The following is a 19,865-nucleotide window of genomic DNA, read 5'->3' as shown; positions in this document are numbered from 1 at the left end:
CTTGGTTGATTCTTATATGTGCCCTGACTGGGGATTGAACCCACAACCTTGGCAGAGCAGGGGCGATGCTCTAACCAACTGAGCTATCTGGCCAGGGCGGGGAATTTCCTGCAGGTTCTCCTGCATCCTATCTTTATGGCTTTCAGATGTGCAGTTGGGTTGCTATCTGTGCTTGCCTTCTGATTCAGTCCTTATTCTGCACACGCAGCTAGCCTGTGACTGCTGCATGTCAAGTGGCTGGGACCAATCAGCTCGTGAGGGCTTTCTCAGAACCAATCAGAGCTGAGGAAAGTGACCTCACCCAAGGGAGAGCTGTGTAGGCGAGGAAGCATCTCTCAGAGCTGTGTGTCCCTAAGTCACTCCACTCCACTCCACCCCACCCTCCTTAGTTCCTGTAAAGCAACACCACCTACCCTTTCTCCCAAAGAAGGAAGTGAGAAGGGCTAACAAAATTCCACATAGGAAGAACAAAACAAAACAAAACAACTGCAACTTAGCCACACAGTGGCTTCTAGAGGCGGAGAACAGAATACTCAGTGGGCTTAACCTACACCAACTATTCAAAGTGGTGTCTCCTGGGCCTGGAAGCGGGGGAGTGTGCTGAAGAAGACTCAGCACCTCCCCCCTCTTCCCTCTCCACACCTGGCTTTCTTGACTCTCCCCACAAAAATAGCTGCAATCATTCTCTGTAAACAAGGACAAGCTCAAGGCCAAGTGTGGGAAAGAGAGGGCCTGCAGCCCTGTGAACACATGAGGACAGGCACAATCCTGCCCCGTGGCCAGAGGCTCAGACATCAGCTGATCTTCAGGGCCAGCGCGTCCTTCTCTACTGCTCTGCACAGCCCCTCAGATGAGCTTCTTGAATGTTCCTAGCAAGGCTAGATTGGGAGCACGTGTCCCACCGTTGGGGTGGGCGGGAAGGGAAAAGAACAGGAAGGCTGTAACCCCCAGGTGTCCCACTGGACTCTGACAGGTCAGGAGAGAATGGCTCAGCGAGGCATCCCCTTCATTCCTCCAGCCCTCTCCCACCAGGCCTCACCCTGAACAGAAAGACAGATTTTAAAAAAAAATTTTTATTTAAAAATATAAAACTGGCCTTACTCCTCCTAACTGCTCCCACCCCCAGTTATCTCCACAAAGAACTATAAAAAGTGGGGAAGGGCATGTGTACAGCTGTCTCAGTCTAACAGTTCCAGTTCTTCTTTCGACCCTCCTTTCTCCCTGTCATACAAGTAGACATTGGTCCTCTGCCCTTTCGCCATGATCTCAGAAGTGACACCAGGGTAGAGGGAGGGGAGGGGTAGAAAAGAGAGCTATCTGTCGCCATTCTCCATTTCCATCTCCATAGACCAAACAGGCTATCTGGACACTGAGCAAAAGATTTCCTTGTCCACAAAACCAAGTAATAGGGACAGTGACTCTCTGTATCCTAAATCAGAAAGATACGAAGGTCCCGGGTGCTGTTTAGGGTCCTTATTCAGTAGATAGCCTCATCCATATTGTCATCACTGTCAACCCCAAAGTCCTCTCCATTGTCGAAATATGACATGATATAATCAGTTTCCTGTAATAGAAAGTAAAGAAAAGTCAGGCATGCTTATGTTGTTCTCCTTCCTCCCTGTGTACCACGTCCCTTCCCTCCCAACCACACCATCTAGGCCTGGAAACCCCTTCCTGCTGTGGATGGCTCTGAGAAGAGCCTGCGGACAGATGCAGTGGAGGGCACTATCTCCTCTGGCTCTCCAGCCCTCTGAAGAGAACATCCCTGGTGAACAGAGTTGAGATCCCCAGAGCTAATGAGAGCAAGAGAACAAGAGGGCAAGAGAGAGGGAGGAACCAAGATGGCAGGCAGCATAGGTAAAGCCCTGAACTTGCTGTCTCGCACAACCACATCAAAACTACAACTAAAAGAAAAAACGGATTTCATCCAGAACCACAGGAAGACTGGCTGAGAGGAAGTTCTACAACAAGGAAAGAGAAAAGCGCATCTAGACTGGTAGGAGGTGCAGAGGTGCGGAACAGCGAAGGTACGGAGGCGTGCGCGGAAAGGGCTGGCAACTGAGTACGCTGTGGTCTTTTTCAATTGGGAGGGAGATACAAACTCCCGACTGCTCTGAACTCCAGTTCCGGGCGAGACTCTGGGGACCCAGGCTCATATGGGGAGAAACTGGACTGTCTGGCATCGGGCCAGAACATGAGGGCGGCTTTCTCTCAGAGGTGGCCGTATCGTTCATTGTTCCTGCACGGGGCGAGGGACACAGGGACCCAGGAACCTCTCTGGGGCAGAGCAGACTGGCAGCCATTGCGGTTTGCTCCACCCAGTGATTCCCTGAGACCCCGCCCCACCCAATTTACAACCCCACCCAAGCTGTGCGCAGAGGCATTTGCATATGAATGGCCTGGCCTTTTGCAACCTAACCTAACAAACTGCAGCCAGGTCAAAGAATCCCAGAGCTTCCAAAAGATGGCCTAAGGCTCGTCAGCAGCCTGCATTGCTTCATAGCTGCGCCTCATCTGGGCACCTCCAAACCCCAAACTAAGAGGAGGAAACTGCAGATCTTTCTGTAGCTCCTGCTGGGTGGCCTCAGGCAGGGGTTGACTTAGCACCTCCTTGGAGATCCAAGAGCCAGTGTACCCAGTGGTCAGTGTGAGACCACACCAGATTACAACTCTTCAGATCCATAAGGGACACACTCAGGGGGCAGACTCAGTGAGCACCAAAGCCCCACTGAAGCAAGTCCTGCCCCATAAGGGTGTCTCCAACACAGCAGCTCTCCCATTGTAGACACAACTGGTCCTCACAGCCAATTGGTCTGGAGGTCAATTCCCAGTGATACCAACAGCAATCAAGGCTTAACTACAACAAGACTGTGCACACAACCCACAAAGGGGCACCAAGAGCGTCCACCTCAGGTGACTGGGAAGGCTGAGCCACTGGGCCCTATAGGACACCTAGCACACAAAGCCACTCTATCAACACAGGGAAGTAGCGAAAATGTGGAGACAAACGGATCACAAATGACAGAAATGGAGGAAAGCAAACTACAGGATATAGGTTCCAAAACCACAGTTCTAAGGTTACTCAAGAATCTTCTAGAAACCTCTGAGAAATTTAGTGAGATCCTCAAGGATATGAAAAAGGACCAATTAGAAATTAAGCATACACTGACTGAAATAAAGAATAATATACAGAGATCCAACAGCAGACTAGAGGATCCCAAGAATCAAGTCAAAGATTTGAAATATGAAGAAGCAAAAAACACCCAACCGGAAAAGCAAAAAGAAAAAAGAATCCAAAAATATGAAGATAGTGTAAGGAGCCTTTGGGACAACTTCAAGCGTATCAACATCCGAATTATAGGGGTGCCAGAAGAAGAGAGAGAGCAAAATATTGAAACCCTATTTGAAGAAATAATGACTGAAAACTTCCCCCACCTGGTGAAAAAAACAGACTTCCAAATCCAGGAAATGCACAGAACCCCAAACAAGAGGAATCTAAAGAGGACCACTCCAAGACACATCATAATTAAAATGCCAAGGGCAAAAGACAAAGAGAATATTAAAAGCAGCAAGAGAAAAACAGTTACCTACAAGGGAGTACCCATACAACTTTTAGCTGATTTCTCAACAGAAACTATGCAGGCCAGAAGGGAGTAGCAAGAAATATTCAAAGTGATGAATAGCAAGAATCTACAACCAAGATTGCTCTACCCAGCAAAGCTATCATTTAAAATTGAAGGTCAGATAAAGAGCTTCATAGATAAGAACAAGTTAAAGGAGTTCATCACCGCCACATCAGTATTATATGAAATGCTGAAGGGTATTCTTTAAGAAGAGGAAGAAGAAGAAAAAGGTAAAGATAAAAATTATGAACAACGAAGTGACAACAAATACATATCTATCAACAAGTGAATCTAAAAATTGAGTGAAAAAAAAATATGATGAACAGAATAAACTGGTGAATATAATAGAATCAGGGGCATAGAAAGGGAGTGGACTGACAATTCTCGGGGGTAAGGGGGTATGGGGGGTGCGGGGAGAGACTGGACAAAAATCAAACACCTATGGACGAGGACAATGGTGGGGGGTGGTAAGGGCATGGGGTGGGGTGGGAACCGGGTGGAGGGGAACTATGGGGAGAAAAAAAGAGGAACAACTGTAATAATCTGAACAATAAATACTTATTAAAAAAAAAAAAAGAGTTCAAGAGAGGAGGAAAGAGGTCTCCTCACCTCTTCATGTTCTTCTTCATCGTACTCCTCTTCTTCTTCCTCTTCCTTCTCTTCTTCTTCTTTCTCCTCATCTTCCTCTGAAGTTACTTCTTCCTCCTTCTTCTCCAGAGTCTTTTTTTTTTTTTAAGATTTTGTATTGATTTTTAGAGAGAGAGTAAGGGAGAGGGAGAGAGAAACATCATTCATCAGCTGCCTCCTACATGCACTCCACCAGGGATTGAGCCCACAACCGGGACATGTGCTCTGATTGGGAATAGAACTGCAACTTTTCAGGTCATCGCCCAACCAACTGAGCCACACCGGCTAGGACCTTCTCCAGGGTCTTATGTGAAGATGAATAGGAAGACAAATTCAGACCCAGCGCACAGAAGGGGAAAGTGAGGCACACATGGGCCGAAGAGGAGGGCATGGACCTCGGGCTCAGGTGGTCTCACGCACATTTCCTCCTACCTCTAGTTTCTGTATCGTTTCCTCTTTATCTTCTGTGGTCTTGGGCGGTCTCTTGGGAAGTAGAATGGTGGTCCCTGGTGAGAAGATCAAAAATTGAACCATCAACCTGGCGGGTGTGGCTCAGTGGTTGAATGGCAACCTATAAACCAGGAGGTCACAGTTCAATTCTTGGTCAGGGTGCATGCCCGGGATGCGGGCTCAGTCCCTAGTAGGGGGCACGCAGGAGGCAGATGAGTGATGAATCTCTCTCCTCACTGATGTTTCTATCGCTCTCTTTCTCTATGAAATCAATAAAATAGATATATATTTTTAAAGTGAACCATCAGAGAGTAAACTTCCTACATTTCTACCACCTTCCTGCAAAGATCATGTCACTCTGCTGCCCTCATGTGGCCACCAAGGTGTCCAGCAACAATACTGGGCGCTTGGAGTAGGATTAGGAGGGCAGGAGGAAAGCTCTTTTCCCTCTTTTCCCAGATACACTCACGCTCCTTCTGTAGCTTCCGCACGCGGATCCTTAGCTCCCGGGGCAGACGTCGCCAATCTGGGAATAGTGGGAAAGTAAAAGTCAGTACGACCCTGCCTGGGGTGGAGGGGGACTTCTGTGAATGATGACTGGTTTTAGAAATAAGGGTTGGGATGAAGGTGAGGAAGGAAGGGGTTGGGTCAAAGTTGCTTGGAACCAAACTGTGGCTTGGATGCCTCCAGGGGAGTGAGGGCTAGTTAACAGGTTTTTAGGTAGAACCTGAGAGTGTTTACTAGTATATGTAAGGATCCAGTTTGTAAATACTGAATGAGGTGGCAGGGTGGGGGGGGACAGAAGAGGGTGAATGGGGTGGTGGCCGGTGTTGAGACATTTGAAAGAAGGGCAGTCAATGAAAGGACCCATCACCTACCAGGGTTCCAGTCGATGGCACTGTCAATCGGCCCTGACATCTGATACTTGTCTGAGTAACGCTCCACATCTGAGGGGTCAGAGGCCAAGGGTCAAAGTTTTATCCTTTCCGAGGCCTAGACCAGGGTTATTCCTGAGGGCCCAGCCCTTTCGATACTTAGGGATTGTCTGTTCCCTCATCCCACACCCAGAGCCCAGGGGGTCAGCTTCAGTGAGGACCTTCAACAGTCTTGTAACATGTCCCTTTGCCACCTGAAATTATGATGTTTTTGTTATCTCCCTTAACCCAAAGGCATGGGTCTGCCAAGAGGCAGTGACACAGTGAACAGCATACTAGAGAGCAAGGACCCAGGGTCCCCATATTCCCTTTGCTCCTTGTTCATGGGGCTAACTTCCACGAGTCTTGCCTCTCTCTGAGCTTCCACTTCTAGGGAGTACTGTACGTCCACAGCAATTAATAAATATCCACTACCCCAGGCCTCCCACGTGCACCCCCTCCTCCAGTCCCTCTTGGTCTCCCCGACTTCTCCACGATCCACTAACCAAAAAGGCAACCCTCTAGTTAGCACGGTATCTCAGAGGCCTAACACCAGCCCCCCATCTGATTGGTTGGTGCCGGTAATACCCAGATTGTTAAAATTATAATACATCCCCCCATTTATACATGTGCAATACGTCACCTCCTGCTGTCCCAGGACTATTGCGAAACACAAAACAAATCATGGACACTGTCATGGGTTTCGCATTCAGGGGTGATTATTACGATCTCCCCAGTCAGACGGTGAACATGCTATGCCGCTTCTGGCATCTCTGGCCCCCAGTGCGCACTGCCCCTGGGAGGCCCTCAGGACTTGATACTAGCATCTGACTGACCTCTCTTGGGGACAGCTGGCCGGATGAAGTAGGGGAGCTGCCTCATGGCCCCTCGCAGCTCCTGCTTCAGCGCCAGGACATACTCCCCTTCCTCTCCTGAGGGCAGAGGCACAGGGCGGAACTCCAGGGGCTAAGGAGACAGGGGCAGTGGTCAGTCTGGGGAGAAAATGAATGGAGTACAAATGCAAAGGCAATAATTATCTAATTCACCCAGCTCAATCCCATGCTCCTGCTGAGCGAAGGACCAGAAGGGAAAAGGGGAGCAACACAGCGTTTTGAAAGCTGGGGAGCCAGGACTGTGAGAAGTCAGGGTAGACACTTCCTTGCCTGGAGAACATCCATGTGAGCTGGGTGCATAGAGACAGGGAGGAGCAAGAGAAGGATGGTTTCCTGATGGCCCAGGAGATATCCAGGGTCAGACACAGTCAGCCAGGGCACTTGGGAGGCCCCAGGAGGGAGGGCAGACACTCACAGGGAAGAGTGGCGAAGGCTGCAGTGTGGGTGGGGGCAGAGCATCCCCCTTCCCAATGCCCACGGCCTCCATGTTGAAGGTCAGCTGGCCGCGGCCCCGACCCCGGCCCCGGCTGGCCATGGTGGAAGAGGCCTGGGTAGTCAGAGATCCGATGAGAAACACCTGATGAAGATAAAAACAAAGGGAAAAAGTGCAGAATGGGTAGGAAACCAGGGAGGTATAAGACACACAATCTTTTTTCCTGGGACCTGAAACGCCAGTGTAATTCAATAGGTTTCGATTGAGAAGGCAGAGGCCAGGCAGAGTGCTTCTGGAAATATAAACATGGATGAGACATGGTCTCAACAGGACAGATAACTGCAATGTAGTGTAACTGTAGCACCAAGGGGAAACTGATTAGATCCTTGGATAAAGCATCCCTGCATCCCTAAGATAATTTGATGTTTATCACCATCTGCATATCTACATATGACCTTTTAATTGTTTCTCTCCCTGGCTTTCTAAACCCAACCAAGCCCCAATTCAATGCATTTCAACAAAACATTTATTCAGAATGCACCATGAAAAAAGTAGTATGACAGGCACTGTGGGGGCACAGGGATAATCATCCGTCTCTGTCAGTGGCGGGCGTGTGGTGGTCGCGGGGAGTGGGCAGAGAGGAGAACCGTTACAGTCAAATTGATCTTTTAAAACACCACGTGGAAGCATAGAACTTAGATTTGGAAGGACCCACAGCGTTATCTAGTCCAAACCCCGCCGAGTGCAGTACTCCACTGGGCAAGTTGTTAGTCATTCTGTGTCTGGTGGTATTTTCCTAAAGAGAGGCTGTCCATCCTCCCCCATGGTGGCCCATTCCACTGGGATTGACTCCGATGAATCGAAAGTTCCTCTTGCTACTGAACTGAACTCTGCCTCTTGTCATGGTCAGACTGCGGGGACAGTCAGATGCAGCAGGCATGGGGGATAAAGTCACCCAGAGAAAATGAAACTTGCCGGCCCGGCGTGGTTCAGTGTTTGAGCACGGACATATGGCCGGGTTGTGGGCTGGATCCCCATTGTGGGCGTGCAGGAGGCGCCGATGAATGATTCTCTCCCATCACTGATGTTTCTACCTCGCTCTCCCTCGCCCTTCCTCTCTGAAATCAATAAAAATATATTTAAAAAGAAAATGAAACTTGAAAAAATTGATACCCCAGTAGCAAGGAACATACCTAGCACCCAGATCTTGGTTTCTAATACTATTTTCTAATAAAAGGAACCACGGCTTCTTGAAGAAATGGCTAGTTCTAGGACTGGGGCAGGAAAGATACATGATGAGCCTGAAGTATCTTCTAGTGCCAGTAAGTGCTAAGGCAACAACAACAAACAAAAAAGCCACCACATTGATGGGGCTACGTCAAAGGAGCATACGGGTCAAGTGAATGCGCTCCCAATGGCCAAAGCTGGGACAACTGGAACAGTAACAGAGCAGTATAAGATTATTACCCAAAAGCATAAACTAAATATCTGGGAGTTCATACTAATATAAATAAATGACTGAATAAATCAATTCATGGCGGAGAAAAAAATCTCTCACGCAGAATTCCAAACCCATTATGTAGGCTGCCCTAAAGACAGAGGGTAGAACCCCCTCTCCTTAAGTGTTGGCTGTGCATGGGGAATTTTGTCCAAAACGTACAGTTTTTGAAAGGGTAGGGCAGTAACTTCACAATGGAGAAACTGGACGGACACTAACTACTTCAGTCGGGTGACCAAGGTCAACATCAACTATCTTAAATCATGTCATGAATATGGACCCTTAATATTGAAGTGATGAAATGGCACTTTACCACTTTACCTCTGTGACCCTCTGTGACCCCCTCACCCAAATCCACAACCCCAGACTACTCAGGAGAAAAACATCGGACAAATTCCGGCAGAAGAGCACCCTGCAGGCCTGACCAGTACTCTCTACCACTGCCAGTCACCCCATACAAGCAAGGCCCACCCTTTCCCTGGGAAAGGGGAGAGCATCCTAGTGGCAGCATTCTTAAACGTAAAGAACACCATCCCTTTTGTTTTCTGATTAGAGAAGTAATATACATTTATTCTAGAACACTTGGACTTGGAAACACATAAAGGTACAAAGAAAAAAATACTTATTATTTCATGATGACCACCATCTAGTAATAACCATTATTAATATATTAACATGTGTCCTTTTAATTTCATTTCCATGTGTATAAACACATATACGTGTACACACACACACACACACTAGGACCATGACAACTAAATGTCACGTAGTACACTGGATGGAATCCCGGAACAGACAAAGAGCAGTGGGTAAAACTGAGGAAGTGTGGAACAAGTATGACTTTAAATAATTATAACGTATCAATATGGTTTCATAACTGTGACTTACGTACCATACTAATAGATGATGCTAATAATACGGGAAGCTGTGTCCAAGGGCCTACAGAAACTTTCCGTACTATCTCCTCAGTTTTTCTGTAAATCTAAAATGGCTTCAAAAAATAAAATCTATTTTAAAAAACCTCGAGTAGCACTTTAAATCCAGTTTCTCAGACCTCCCTTATTTTTGATGACCGTGGCCGTTTTGAGAACTGGTCAGGTATATGATAGGATGCTCCTCTGCTAGAATTTGTCTCATGTTTTTCTGCTGATTAGACTGGGTTTGGGGAGGAGAATCACAGAGTAAAGTACCGTTTCATCACATCATATTAAGGGTACATAGCAACAACTTGTTAGAGAACAATAAGAATTAATACAGCATATAATTAAGATCTCTTAAGTTAGTGATTCATAATGTAATTGTTCCCACAGTCCAGAGAAGGGAGAAAACTAGGAGGTCTGGGATGGCGAGGGGAGGATTTATAAATAACAAAGTCTCAGTTTGGAAGAGCACTTAGACGTCATGCATTCATTCATGTAACAAATATTTATTGAGCCTCTACTACATGCCAGATATAATGCTAGATAATGGGGATCATAGTGAATCCTCTAGACTTGCATCCTTCCTCTGATAAACCATATTTAGTAAATTGTTATTCATCTTCTATTAAACATCTTTAATGAGAGAACGCCCTATCTCACTTTGTAAGTCCTTTCATTTTTGGATATTTGTTCTTCAATTAATATTCAACAAACACTCTAGACAAAAAAATATATGGCTAAATAAAGGGCATTTTATAAAAGGTTACTTATTAAAAGTATTTTAAAATAGTTATAAAGTACTGTAATCTATGTTGCAAACATACACACACATTTATGAATAAAAATGTTCTTAAAGGATATATACCAAAAATTAACATTGATTAATTTAAGGTGTTTTTTTTTGGGGGGGGGGTGAGGCTGTTATTTGTAATTTAAGGTTTTCTTCTATACTGAAGAGGTACTGTTTTTGTAATGAGAAAAAAATGTTGATTTAAATTTTAAAATATATACTAACAATAATAGATGAGACTAGTAATATGTAGCAGGAAGGAGAGGGAAAAGAATATGTGTCTGAGAAACCTGGAAAGTTTCAAGTCCAACTACCACGAAAAAATGTGAAGAAAAAGCTGGCTGTTAGCTAACAGACTGCATCTGATCTGATTGACAGAGCATACGAGGGAAGAGAGAAGGACTGGTGGACACTGGAGTAAGAATCCACCACCATGTCTCCAGGCCCTTTCAAGGGCAAGAACGCTCCAACTGCTGGCTCCTGTCTCTTTCCACTTGACAGACAATGGAGAGGGGAGCTGTTTGTTTGTTGATATATTTTTATTGACTTCAGAGAGGAAGGGAGAGGAAGAGAGAGATAGAAACATCAATGATGAGAGAGAATCATTGATCAGCTGCCTCCTGCACATCCCCTACTAGGGATCAAGCCCACAACCTGGGCATGTGCCCTTGACCGGAATCGAACCCAGAACCCTTCAGTCCGCTGGCCCATGCTCTATCCACTGAGCCAAACTGGCTAGGGCTGGGGCGGGGGAGGGGCGGGGGGGCCTGTTTTGACTGCAAAGCAGCGAGGAGTCAGGAAAAGGCCATGCGTCTGAGGTTAGACAAATCTAACTCCATTTCCACATACAGAACAAGTGGCTCCCAACCAAGTGGGGTAAAATAAGACAAAATTCTATCTAATTCAGGCAATAAACTGATGTTTGGGAAACTAAACCGTCCACCTCTCCCCCACTCAGCTCAGTGATTACAACGAGTCTCTTATACTTAAGATTGTGATTGTGTCTCTGTTCTTGACAATAAAGTCTCTTATAATCTGGTTCCAAACTACTCTTCTTTAATGTCAACTGTCCCAGTGTTCACCCCTGCATTCTCCCTCCCGTAAAACAACAACATCCATATACATTATGCTCATCCCCATGATGTACAACTGTGAGTTATGGTACAAGTTCTTGAGAACAGGTTGCCACAAAACATAGAGAAAAACCGTTACATGGAATTTAAGGAAGGCAGTGCGTGTGGTGGTTAAGAACATGGATTTGAATCCCAGTTCTGTCATTTCTTAGCTACATAACCTTCAGCAATTTTTAAACTATCTCTAGAACTGTTTCCTTCATCCTTAAAAGGAGAATAATAAAAACAAAATCATCTTCATTCATTTAACAAATATTTACTGAGTGCTTACTATGTGCCAGGCACTGTTCTAAGAGATCCAGGGACTGAGGCCCAGGGCACTCTAAGTTTAGACTTTCCTATATTTGTAGCGAAAAAATCATCCCAAAGGAATAAATGTGCAAAAGACCTGAACAGACAATTGACAAAAGTCTGACCAATAAAAGACTCTTTACCTGTCAAACTGACAAAGATTTAGATAATAATCAGGCTGTCATGAATTTTGTTGAGGTGGACCCTCTCATAATTCACTAGAACACAGTCGTTTGAGGGAACAATTTGACCACTTGAATCAACAGCCTTTTTTATTTTTATACTTTTAGAGAGAGAGGGAGAGAGAGAGAGAAAAAAAAAAACAACACTTATGATCAGAGGGAACCTGTAACCTGGGTATATGCCCTGACCAGGAATCGAACCAACCACCTTTGGTGTACATGAAGATGCTCCAACTAACTGAGCCAGACAGGCAAGGGTTCAACAGCCTTTTCTAACGTTCATATCCTTAATCCACTAATCCTATTAAAAATTTTATCCTACAGAAATCATCAGATATATAGTCAAAGATGTAAGTTCAAGGATGTTCATGAAAGAGTTATTTATAGTAGCAAAAATCCTGAAATAACTTAAATGGTCCAACAAAAATAATGATCAAAAAAATTCAAAAAATTCATTTTAGACTATTATAGCCATAAAAAATGACTTTTAAAAATATTTTTTATTGATCTCAGAGAGGAAGAAAGAGGGAGAGAGAGAGATAGAAACATCAATGATGAGAGAGAATCATTGATCAGCTGCCTCCTGCATGCCCCACACTGGGGAGCGAGCCCACAACCTGGACATATGCCCTGACCAGGAATAGAATCGTGCCCTCCTGGTTCATAGGTCTACGCTCAACCACTGCACCTGCAGCTGGGCCATAAAAAATGACTTTAAATAATATTTAAAAACAAAAAAAATCACAATATAATGTGAACTAAGGGGGAACATGATAAAAATTGCATTTATTGTATGACTCTTTATGCAATATACACACATATATGTATACATGCAGAAAAGCAATAGAAAGGATACATATTAAAATGGTAATAATGGTTATCACTACATCATGGTTATGAAATAATAGGTATTTCTCTTTATACCTTTAAAATTTCCAAATTTTCTAGAATAAATGTATATTACTTCTGTAATCAGAAAACAAAAAGGAAGGTGTTCTTTATTTTTAAGAATGCTATCACTAGGACTTCTCTCCCCTTTCACAATGTAAGTGTGGAATGCAGTTTGTCAAGCCATATATTTGTTTAGAATATTTGTTGGATATCAATTGAAGAACAAATATCCAAAAATGGAATGACCCGAAAAGTGAGATAGGGTCATTTTACTAAAGACAATTAAATAGAAGCTGGATAACAATTTACTACACATGGTTTACCCGAGGAAGGATGCATGTCTAGGGTAGAAGATTCATTATGATCTCCCTTGTCTAGCACAGTCTGGCATATTTATTTATGCTCAATAAATATTTGCTGAATGAATGAATGATATCTAAACTTTCTTCCAAACTTGAGACCTTGTGATTCATAAAGTGCGCCCTCCCTCCTCCACTATCCCAGGCTTCCTAGCTTTCTCCCTTCTCTGAACTGTGGGAGCAACTATAAAATGAACCACTACTTTTAAGAGACCTTAATTATATACTGTACTGTATTGTATTTTGTCTTTTATGAATTGTTCCCTAACTACATTAGGAACTTAAATTCTGAATCCCCAATCAATTCCATTCAATCAACCTTTATTGGGCACTGTGTATTAAGTATTAGAACCTGCCCTACAAAACATTATATTCTGAGAAGACTAGAAACATTAAAGAGAGGGTGCACGAAGTACTCTAATAGAGGTATACATAAAATGCTGTCATCAGACTGGGAAACAATTAATTAGGGGGGTGGGGGAGGTGGTGCAAGAAAGCTACAGGTAGGGAATGGGTAACCTTTCATCTGAGTCTTGATAGATAACAGAAGTCTGGCAGGCCCCCAGGGAAATACTGTTAATAGGTTCGAGGAAAGCTGATGCATTTGCAGAGTCAGGAGTACCAGAGTGAGTCTCTCCCGCGTTCTGCTTAAATACCTGTCGTTCTGCTTGAATATATGCGCAAAAGAAAACTACGGTATTGATCAGTACAGCAACGGGAACCCAGAAGAGAAAGGGGAGGGAGCCAGAGGGGGCTGAGCAGCCGGCTGCCGGAAAGCTTGGTGGGTCTGCCTCGCAGCTGGCCCAGGTGAAGCCGCTCGGGAACCGTGGGACGGAAGAAGGTCCGAGCCTCCAGGTGGGAGCCTTACCTGCCGCCCCTCCCCCACGCGAAGCCGAGGCCACGGCCAACCTGGGATCTGCTTGTCTTCCTCCGGCTGGCTGCGCTCTGGGCCCGCCTCCGCGAGCTCCCATTGGTGAGTTCTCCCCGCCAATCTAGGAGAAGCCGACGGGGGGTCCGCCCACTGGAAGCCGAGGCGGCGGAGGGCGGGAGCCAGCCGGAACCCGGGCGTGGGAGCCACTAGCGGAGGGAGACGGGGTTGCAGGATCAACCAGGGCTCCATTATTTCCGATCTCATCTCAGATGGAGGAGCCACCGGCCAGCGAGGGCCAGCGAGAGTTCACAGAGGGGGCTGACACCCAGGTCTCACCCAGGGCCCTGAGGGGGCTCCCACAGAGAAATGAGCCCCTGTGGAAGCGGCTCGTTAGAGATCAGTCTTTGCGTGACGGCTTGGCCTCACGCTTGGCCTCTGCCCCATGACTCCAACCTTCCCTTCTACTCTACGCTGCTTCCCTCGAGCACCACCAATGAATACTCTTCTGGAAAAAAAAAAAAAGTTTCTTTCTGTGGGTTGCTGCCATGTCTGAAAGAAGATGGGAGGAGGTGTGGGGAGGAAGGGTTAGGAGCCAGAGAACTAGAGTTAGGGAGCAGGAGCCCAGAGTTTCCTGCATGTTCCATTGCCTTCCAGCTCCTCTTGGCCCTTGGTAAAGGGGACACGGTGGGAAGAGGAGGCTTCCGTGCACACACACACACACACACACACACACACATATACACACACACACATACACACACACACACACATACACATACACACACACACACACACACACATGCACACACATATACACACACATATACACACGGCCCAGAAACAGAAAGCGTTCAGAGTGGCCATAAAATAGAGGCGTCAAGAATATCCCAGGTGTCAGAGGAAGGGCCTGGGAGCAAAGAAGGCTGCTGGGTAGTGGCAAGGGCCCGGTCTTTGGAATAAGACAGAAACGGAGCTGTGAGGCTTTGGAGAACCTGCTTAACTTTACCAAGTCCCTGTTTCTTACAACGGGAAGATAGTTCCTTCCTTGCAGTGTTGTGTGGGGACTGGAGATACGTATGTACAGTACTTGGCACATACGGTAGTTGGTGTCCAATAAACGGTAGCTGGTAAAAATGGGTGGCTTCCCTGCAGTATTTCTCTCTCCCCCCTTATTTTTAGTACCTTGGGTCTGGTGGCCTCAGGCCTCTGAATTATCTCAGGTGAGTTTTCCAAATCCTTGGGAAATTTCCCCTCATCCCCCACTTCCTCTGATGCCTTCCAGCTGGACACAAACTCATTCCTAAAATATGCAGATGGAAGCTATGGTAACCATGGAGACAGGGCAGGTGGCAAGGAGAGGCAGAGGCAGTGAGAGAAACCAATTGCGACCACAGGGGAGAGAGACGTGAGGAGCGATTTGGACAGAGACTTCCAAGCAGAATGAAAAAATAACCTAAGCAAGACCGAGTAAAGAGGTGCAACGAGAGAGAGAGGATGTGTCACAAGGTTCGCTCTTGTCCCCCCGCACCCTCGCCCCCAAGAATATGGGGAGGAGGCATCCGGGAATGCCCCTTGCCTTTCCTAAAAATTACCCGAGATACCCACCCTCCTCATACTTATTTAAGAGGTCTGTGCAGGGAGCTGAGGTCCAAGTTTATCTGCGCTGTGTGCGCCGTTCGGGGGGGAGGAGGAGGGAGGATGCTTCACGGTGTCTGACTCCAGCTCGCCCTGACATTTAAACTATGAGACGCCAGCAGATCTCTTGCCTCTCTCCGCCCAGTATGGACTCCGGCTGCGGATGCCAGTCGCCTCCCTCCACCCCTCTGTACAGGGTGCCCCGTGCCGCGTGTGGTAGGTAGGTCAGGGCTGGCGCACAAGCGCACAGAAACACACCGAGCGAGAAGGGGGATCTGCTGGAGCTCAAGAACGAATTTAGTTGGTCTCAGTCTGGGTGGCAGAGGAATCTTCTAAGAATCCCTTAGGTTTGTTGGGACCGAAGGGAGGTCGGCTAAGCAAGGAAAATCAGGATTGGAGCTCTAGGTTTGGAGGGTTTCTGTGTGCATGGGTGGGGGAACGGTTTGGTGCCCGACGCCCCCACCCGCAGAGACGAGGCTATAAATAGCAAGGCAGAGCTCCGCCTTTAGCACCCCCCCCCCAGCTTCTCTCCTCCCCAGCCGGCGCTGTGCCCGGGGCGCACCGGGAGGAGGGACCAGCATCCGATGCCCGGGCGCAGATACTGACACCAAGGGAATCCAGATGCCCCCCCACGCCATGTGGGCCCCCGGGAACCCGGCCCCACCGCCCCGGCTGCCTGGTGGTCCCGGCCTCAGTTCTGGCCGGGCGGAGATTCTGCAGGCATTCAGGTATCTATTTGGGCGCAAAGCCTGGGAGGGGAAAGAGCAAGGAGTGATGGGGAACCTAGCAGGGGCAAAAGAAACCCCCATTCTCCCCCACCCGTTTTAGGTCCCAAATGCAAGCTGCTTCCCTCCCCCCACTCAATTTATGGGGCTGTGGCAACCTAAAAGAGGTTAGGAATGGGAATGTGTGTGTGAATGTATGGGTGCATGTGCGTGGGTGGGTGGCATTCAGCATCTGAGAAAGGGGGATTCCAAGTGCAGATAAGAAAAGGGGGATGCTGGAAAGGTCTGATGAGCCGGGGGGTGCGGTGGGGGGGTATCTCTGAGCGTGCACGTACGCATTTGCACGCGCGCTGGTCTTTAATGCGGGTGCAGCCTTCCCACCTTCTCAGGCATGCTCTGGGGGGAGGTGGCGGCTCCAGGCATGAGTTAGAGGAATTAGAGGGAGGGCTGTGTGCCGTGCAGTGGAGATCCCTTCCACCCCACGCCGGGTCCTTCCGCCGGTGCCTCAGTTTCCCTGCTGAATCCATCAGTGAGGTTTATCTCTTTCTTGCAGGGATTGGCTTCGCCACTGAGCCCTCAGGCCTCTTCCAGCCATCACCCCCACTCCCCTAGCCTTCCTGGGCAGGCCCCAGCCCCGGCTCCATCCGTGGTCCCGCCCCAGCCGCAGCGATGCTGCACACGGAGGGCCACGCTCTTCTTCGGGCCGTGGGTCAGGGTAAACTGCGCTTGGCCCGTTTGCTTCTGGAGGGCGGCGCTTACGTGAACGAGGGTGATGCCCAGGGGGAGACTGCGTTGATGGCAGCTTGTCGGGCCCGCTACGACGACCCCCAGAACAAGGCGCGCATGGTCCGCTACCTCCTGGAGCACGGCGCAGACCCCAACATCGCAGACCGCCTGGGGCGCACGGCGCTCATGCACGCCTGCGCCGGGGGTGGGGGCGCCGCGGTGGCCTCGCTGCTCCTCGCCCACGGCGCAGACCCCTCGGTCCGAGACCACGCGGGCGCCTCGGCGCTTGTCCACGCCCTGGACCGCGGGGACCGCGAGACCCTGGCCACGCTGCTGGACGCCTGCAAGGCCAAGGGCACGGAGGTCATCATCATCACCACCGACACCTCGCCCTCGGGCACCAAGAAGACTCGGCAGTATCTCAACTCCCCACCGTCCCCGGGGGTGGAGGACCCCGCCCCCGCCCCTCCGAGCCCGGGGGTCTGCACGTCGCCGTCGGAAATCCAGCTGCAGACTGCAGGGGGGGCACGAGGGTTGCCATCCCCTCGCACGCAGGAAGAAGAGGAGAAGCGGGACGTGTTTGAATTCCCTCTTCCCAAGCCCCCCGAGGACCCTTCCCCTTCCGAGCCGCTCCCCAAACCACCCCGCCACCCTCCAAAGCCGCTCAAAAGGCTGAATTCCGAGCCCTGGGGCCTGGTGGCTCCACAGCCGGCCCCGCCCGCGGAGGGGAGGCTGGGGATGGAGCGCCTGACCGCCGACTTCAACGGCCTGACCCTGGGCGGCCGACCCCGGCTCTCCCGACGTCACAGCACCGAGGGCCCGGAGGGCCCGCCCCCGTGGGTGGAGAAAGGGACGAGCGGGGGCGCCCTCTCTCGCCGAAACACCGCGCCAGAAGCTCAGGAGGCTGGTCCCCCTTCTGGGCTGCGGCAGAAACTGAGCCGCATGGAGCCGGTGGAGCTCGACTTCCCCGACTCGCTGGAGGGCGGCCGCCCGTCGCTGGAGCGCCGCCGCTACAGCGCCTCCCCGCTGACTCTCCCCCTGGCTGGCTCGGCGCCCTCCCCGCGACAGTCCCAGGAAAGCCTGCCCGGGGCGGTGTCTCCGCTGAGCGGGCGCCGGCGGAGTCCGGGGCTGCTGGAGCGGAGGGGCTCGGGAACGCTGCTCTTGGACCACATCTCGCAGACGCGGCCGGGCTTCCTGCCCCCACTCAATGTCAACCCGCACCCTCCCATCCCCGACATTCGCCCCCAACCCGGAGGTCGGACGCCTTCGCTGCCCGCCCCTCCCCAGGCGGGGGCGCCAGGCTCTCCTAGGACCAAGCGCAAACTGGTGAGGCGCCACTCCATGCAGAACGAGCAGATTCGCCTGCTCGGGGGCTTCCAGAGTCTAGGCGGGCCTGGGGAGCCAGGGCGCTGAGAGGAGGGACAGGAGCCAGGGTGGGATCAGGACCTTGACGGGACAGAGGGAGAACCAGCTCTCTTTCTCTCTCTCACACACACATACACACACACAAACACACACACACACACACAGACACACACACCAGACAGGGGTCTTTTGCATGTGCTCCTGGGCAAGGTGCACGCACACATGGGCAAGCGTGTCCACGAGCACAGTTAAGCTTATTCGCAGGGAAGGGTAAGTGCTCTTTACTGGGCATACAGACACATGCATTCGTGCCCTGGTTACTTCACATGCGTATGAGAATTACCCACAAGCAAGGCACCCAGGCCTCTTGTGCTAGGAGCCCCAAATGGGTCCCAAATTCACTTGCATTTGTTGAGAAGCAGTAGGGAACCCCCACTTATAGGTAGTCTCCAGTCTCTGCCCTCCTACAGAAGCAGCCCCTTGCTTTCCGTGTGTGCCCTGAAACACAGCCCTCTCATGACTTTGCACACTCTGCCCTCTTCGCGACCATGCCACCCCGTCCTGCAGGTCTCGCTTCTCTCCAGGCCTGGCTCCCTGACCACACCCTGCTCCCCGTCCTAACCATTGTTCAGGATATCTTTTTTCCTGGGGGGTTTCCTGCAGCAATCCCAGCCTCAGTTCTGCTGCTGCCCTTCCTGCTCTCAGCTTTACTTCTCTACTTCCTGCTTTTTATTCCCACCCAGTTCCCCCAACCAATACCATACCATTTGTCGCCTCATTTCCCCAGGGTGGGCCATGGGCTCTAACTGCTCTTCTGTCTGAGCTTATGAACACTCTCTGCGAGTGTAAGTGGGGAGCAACCCAAAATCACTTCTCTCTCCACTTGACATATCAAATAAATGTGTTCTGAAGTCTCTGTCTTGTCTCTTCAACCTAGGGGTGTGAGGTGTGGGGGATGAGGAATGTGGAGGGAGGGTGATGCTAACTAGACTATAATGATCTAGGGATACTTAGACGTTCCACCCATCTTCCTCCCAGGAGTCCAACCCGACCAGCTGTGGTTGTAGAAGAAAAGGCGAGTGTTCTGTGTCCTCCGGGGTTGAAGGCATTAGGCAAGCTTTCATTTCCCCCATCTCCTCTCGGTCCATCCTCAGAGTCTTTAACTTAAGAATCCTACAAAGAGTTCTTCCCTCCACCATCAGCAGACATATCCCAGGAGATTCACTTCCCCTTTTCAAGCTTCCTATTTGTTGACCACTCACAGCTTTTCCTCTGGGTTCTAACTTTCATCTCACCAGGTGCATTTCATTCATCTGGGTTCTATTTCCCCATCCTTGATTTCAGGAGAGGGAGGGAGGGAGAGAGAGAGAGAGAGAGAGAGAGAATACTCAAAAGAATCCAGACTGATTGACAGAGTCTATGAACAAGGGTATGTGGCTTTATCTGCTCTCTGGACCTCTCCATTTGCTCGTTTTCTGCATACGTTCTAACTCTGCCTCAGTCTAATAGGAGGTGAGGGAGTAGCCCATTCTACTCGTT

At 49.2% G+C, this 19,865-nt stretch overlaps 2 protein-coding genes across 8 annotated transcripts in view; one reads left to right on the top strand and one right to left on the bottom strand.

Annotated features, from left to right (window-relative positions):
• Positions 1–1,055: 1,055 nt before the first annotated feature.
• Positions 1,056–19,865, bottom strand: part of POLR3GL (RNA polymerase III subunit GL) — a 52,779-nt gene continuing 33,969 nt past the window's right edge. Inside the window, exons 1-8 of one of the 2 annotated variants that reach the window (XM_080647385.1) lie at positions 13,873–13,966; positions 6,923–7,084; positions 6,451–6,580; positions 5,579–5,647; positions 5,170–5,226; positions 4,683–4,756; positions 4,233–4,343; positions 1,056–1,564 (exon numbers count right to left, since the gene is read on the bottom strand). In XM_080647385.1, the coding sequence (XP_080503511.1) occupies positions 1,478–1,564; positions 4,233–4,343; positions 4,683–4,756; positions 5,170–5,226; positions 5,579–5,647; positions 6,451–6,580; positions 6,923–7,042 (648 nt within the window). In that variant the 5' untranslated portion in view covers positions 7,043–7,084; positions 13,873–13,966 and the 3' untranslated portion in view covers positions 1,056–1,477. Of the gene's footprint in view, positions 1,565–4,232; positions 4,344–4,682; positions 4,757–5,169; positions 5,227–5,578; positions 5,648–6,450; positions 6,581–6,922; positions 7,085–13,872; positions 13,967–19,865 lie in introns of those variants that run through there. The other variant, XM_080647386.1, reaches the window with a different exon arrangement.
• ANKRD34A (ankyrin repeat domain 34A) lies at positions 13,961–19,242 on the top strand. 6 transcript variants are annotated; one of them, XM_080647382.1, is made up of 3 exons: positions 13,961–13,977; positions 16,050–16,238; positions 16,789–19,242. In XM_080647382.1, the coding sequence occupies exon 3, from the start codon at positions 16,905–16,907 to the stop codon at positions 18,372–18,374; it is 1,470 nt and encodes a 489-aa protein (XP_080503508.1). In that variant the 5' UTR covers positions 13,961–13,977; positions 16,050–16,238; positions 16,789–16,904; the 3' UTR covers positions 18,375–19,242. The 6 variants fall into 6 exon arrangements, with proteins under 6 accessions (XP_080503508.1, XP_080503507.1, XP_080503505.1 ...); XM_080647381.1 differs by lacking the exon at positions 13,961–13,977 and adding an exon at positions 15,365–15,381; XM_080647379.1 differs by lacking the exon at positions 13,961–13,977 and adding an exon at positions 15,559–15,726.

Source organism: Plecotus auritus, assembly GCF_963455305.1.
Source record: "Plecotus auritus genome assembly, chromosome: 12".
NCBI lineage: Eukaryota > Metazoa > Chordata > Mammalia > Chiroptera > Vespertilionidae > Plecotus > Plecotus auritus.
This window is presented reverse-complemented; position numbering and strand designations above follow the sequence as displayed.

Excerpts from the sequence above, each read along its gene's own strand:
- ANKRD34A (XM_080647382.1), top strand. The coding sequence starts at position 16,905 with ATGCTGCACACGGAGGGCCACGCTCTTCTTCGGGCCGTGGGTCAGGGT.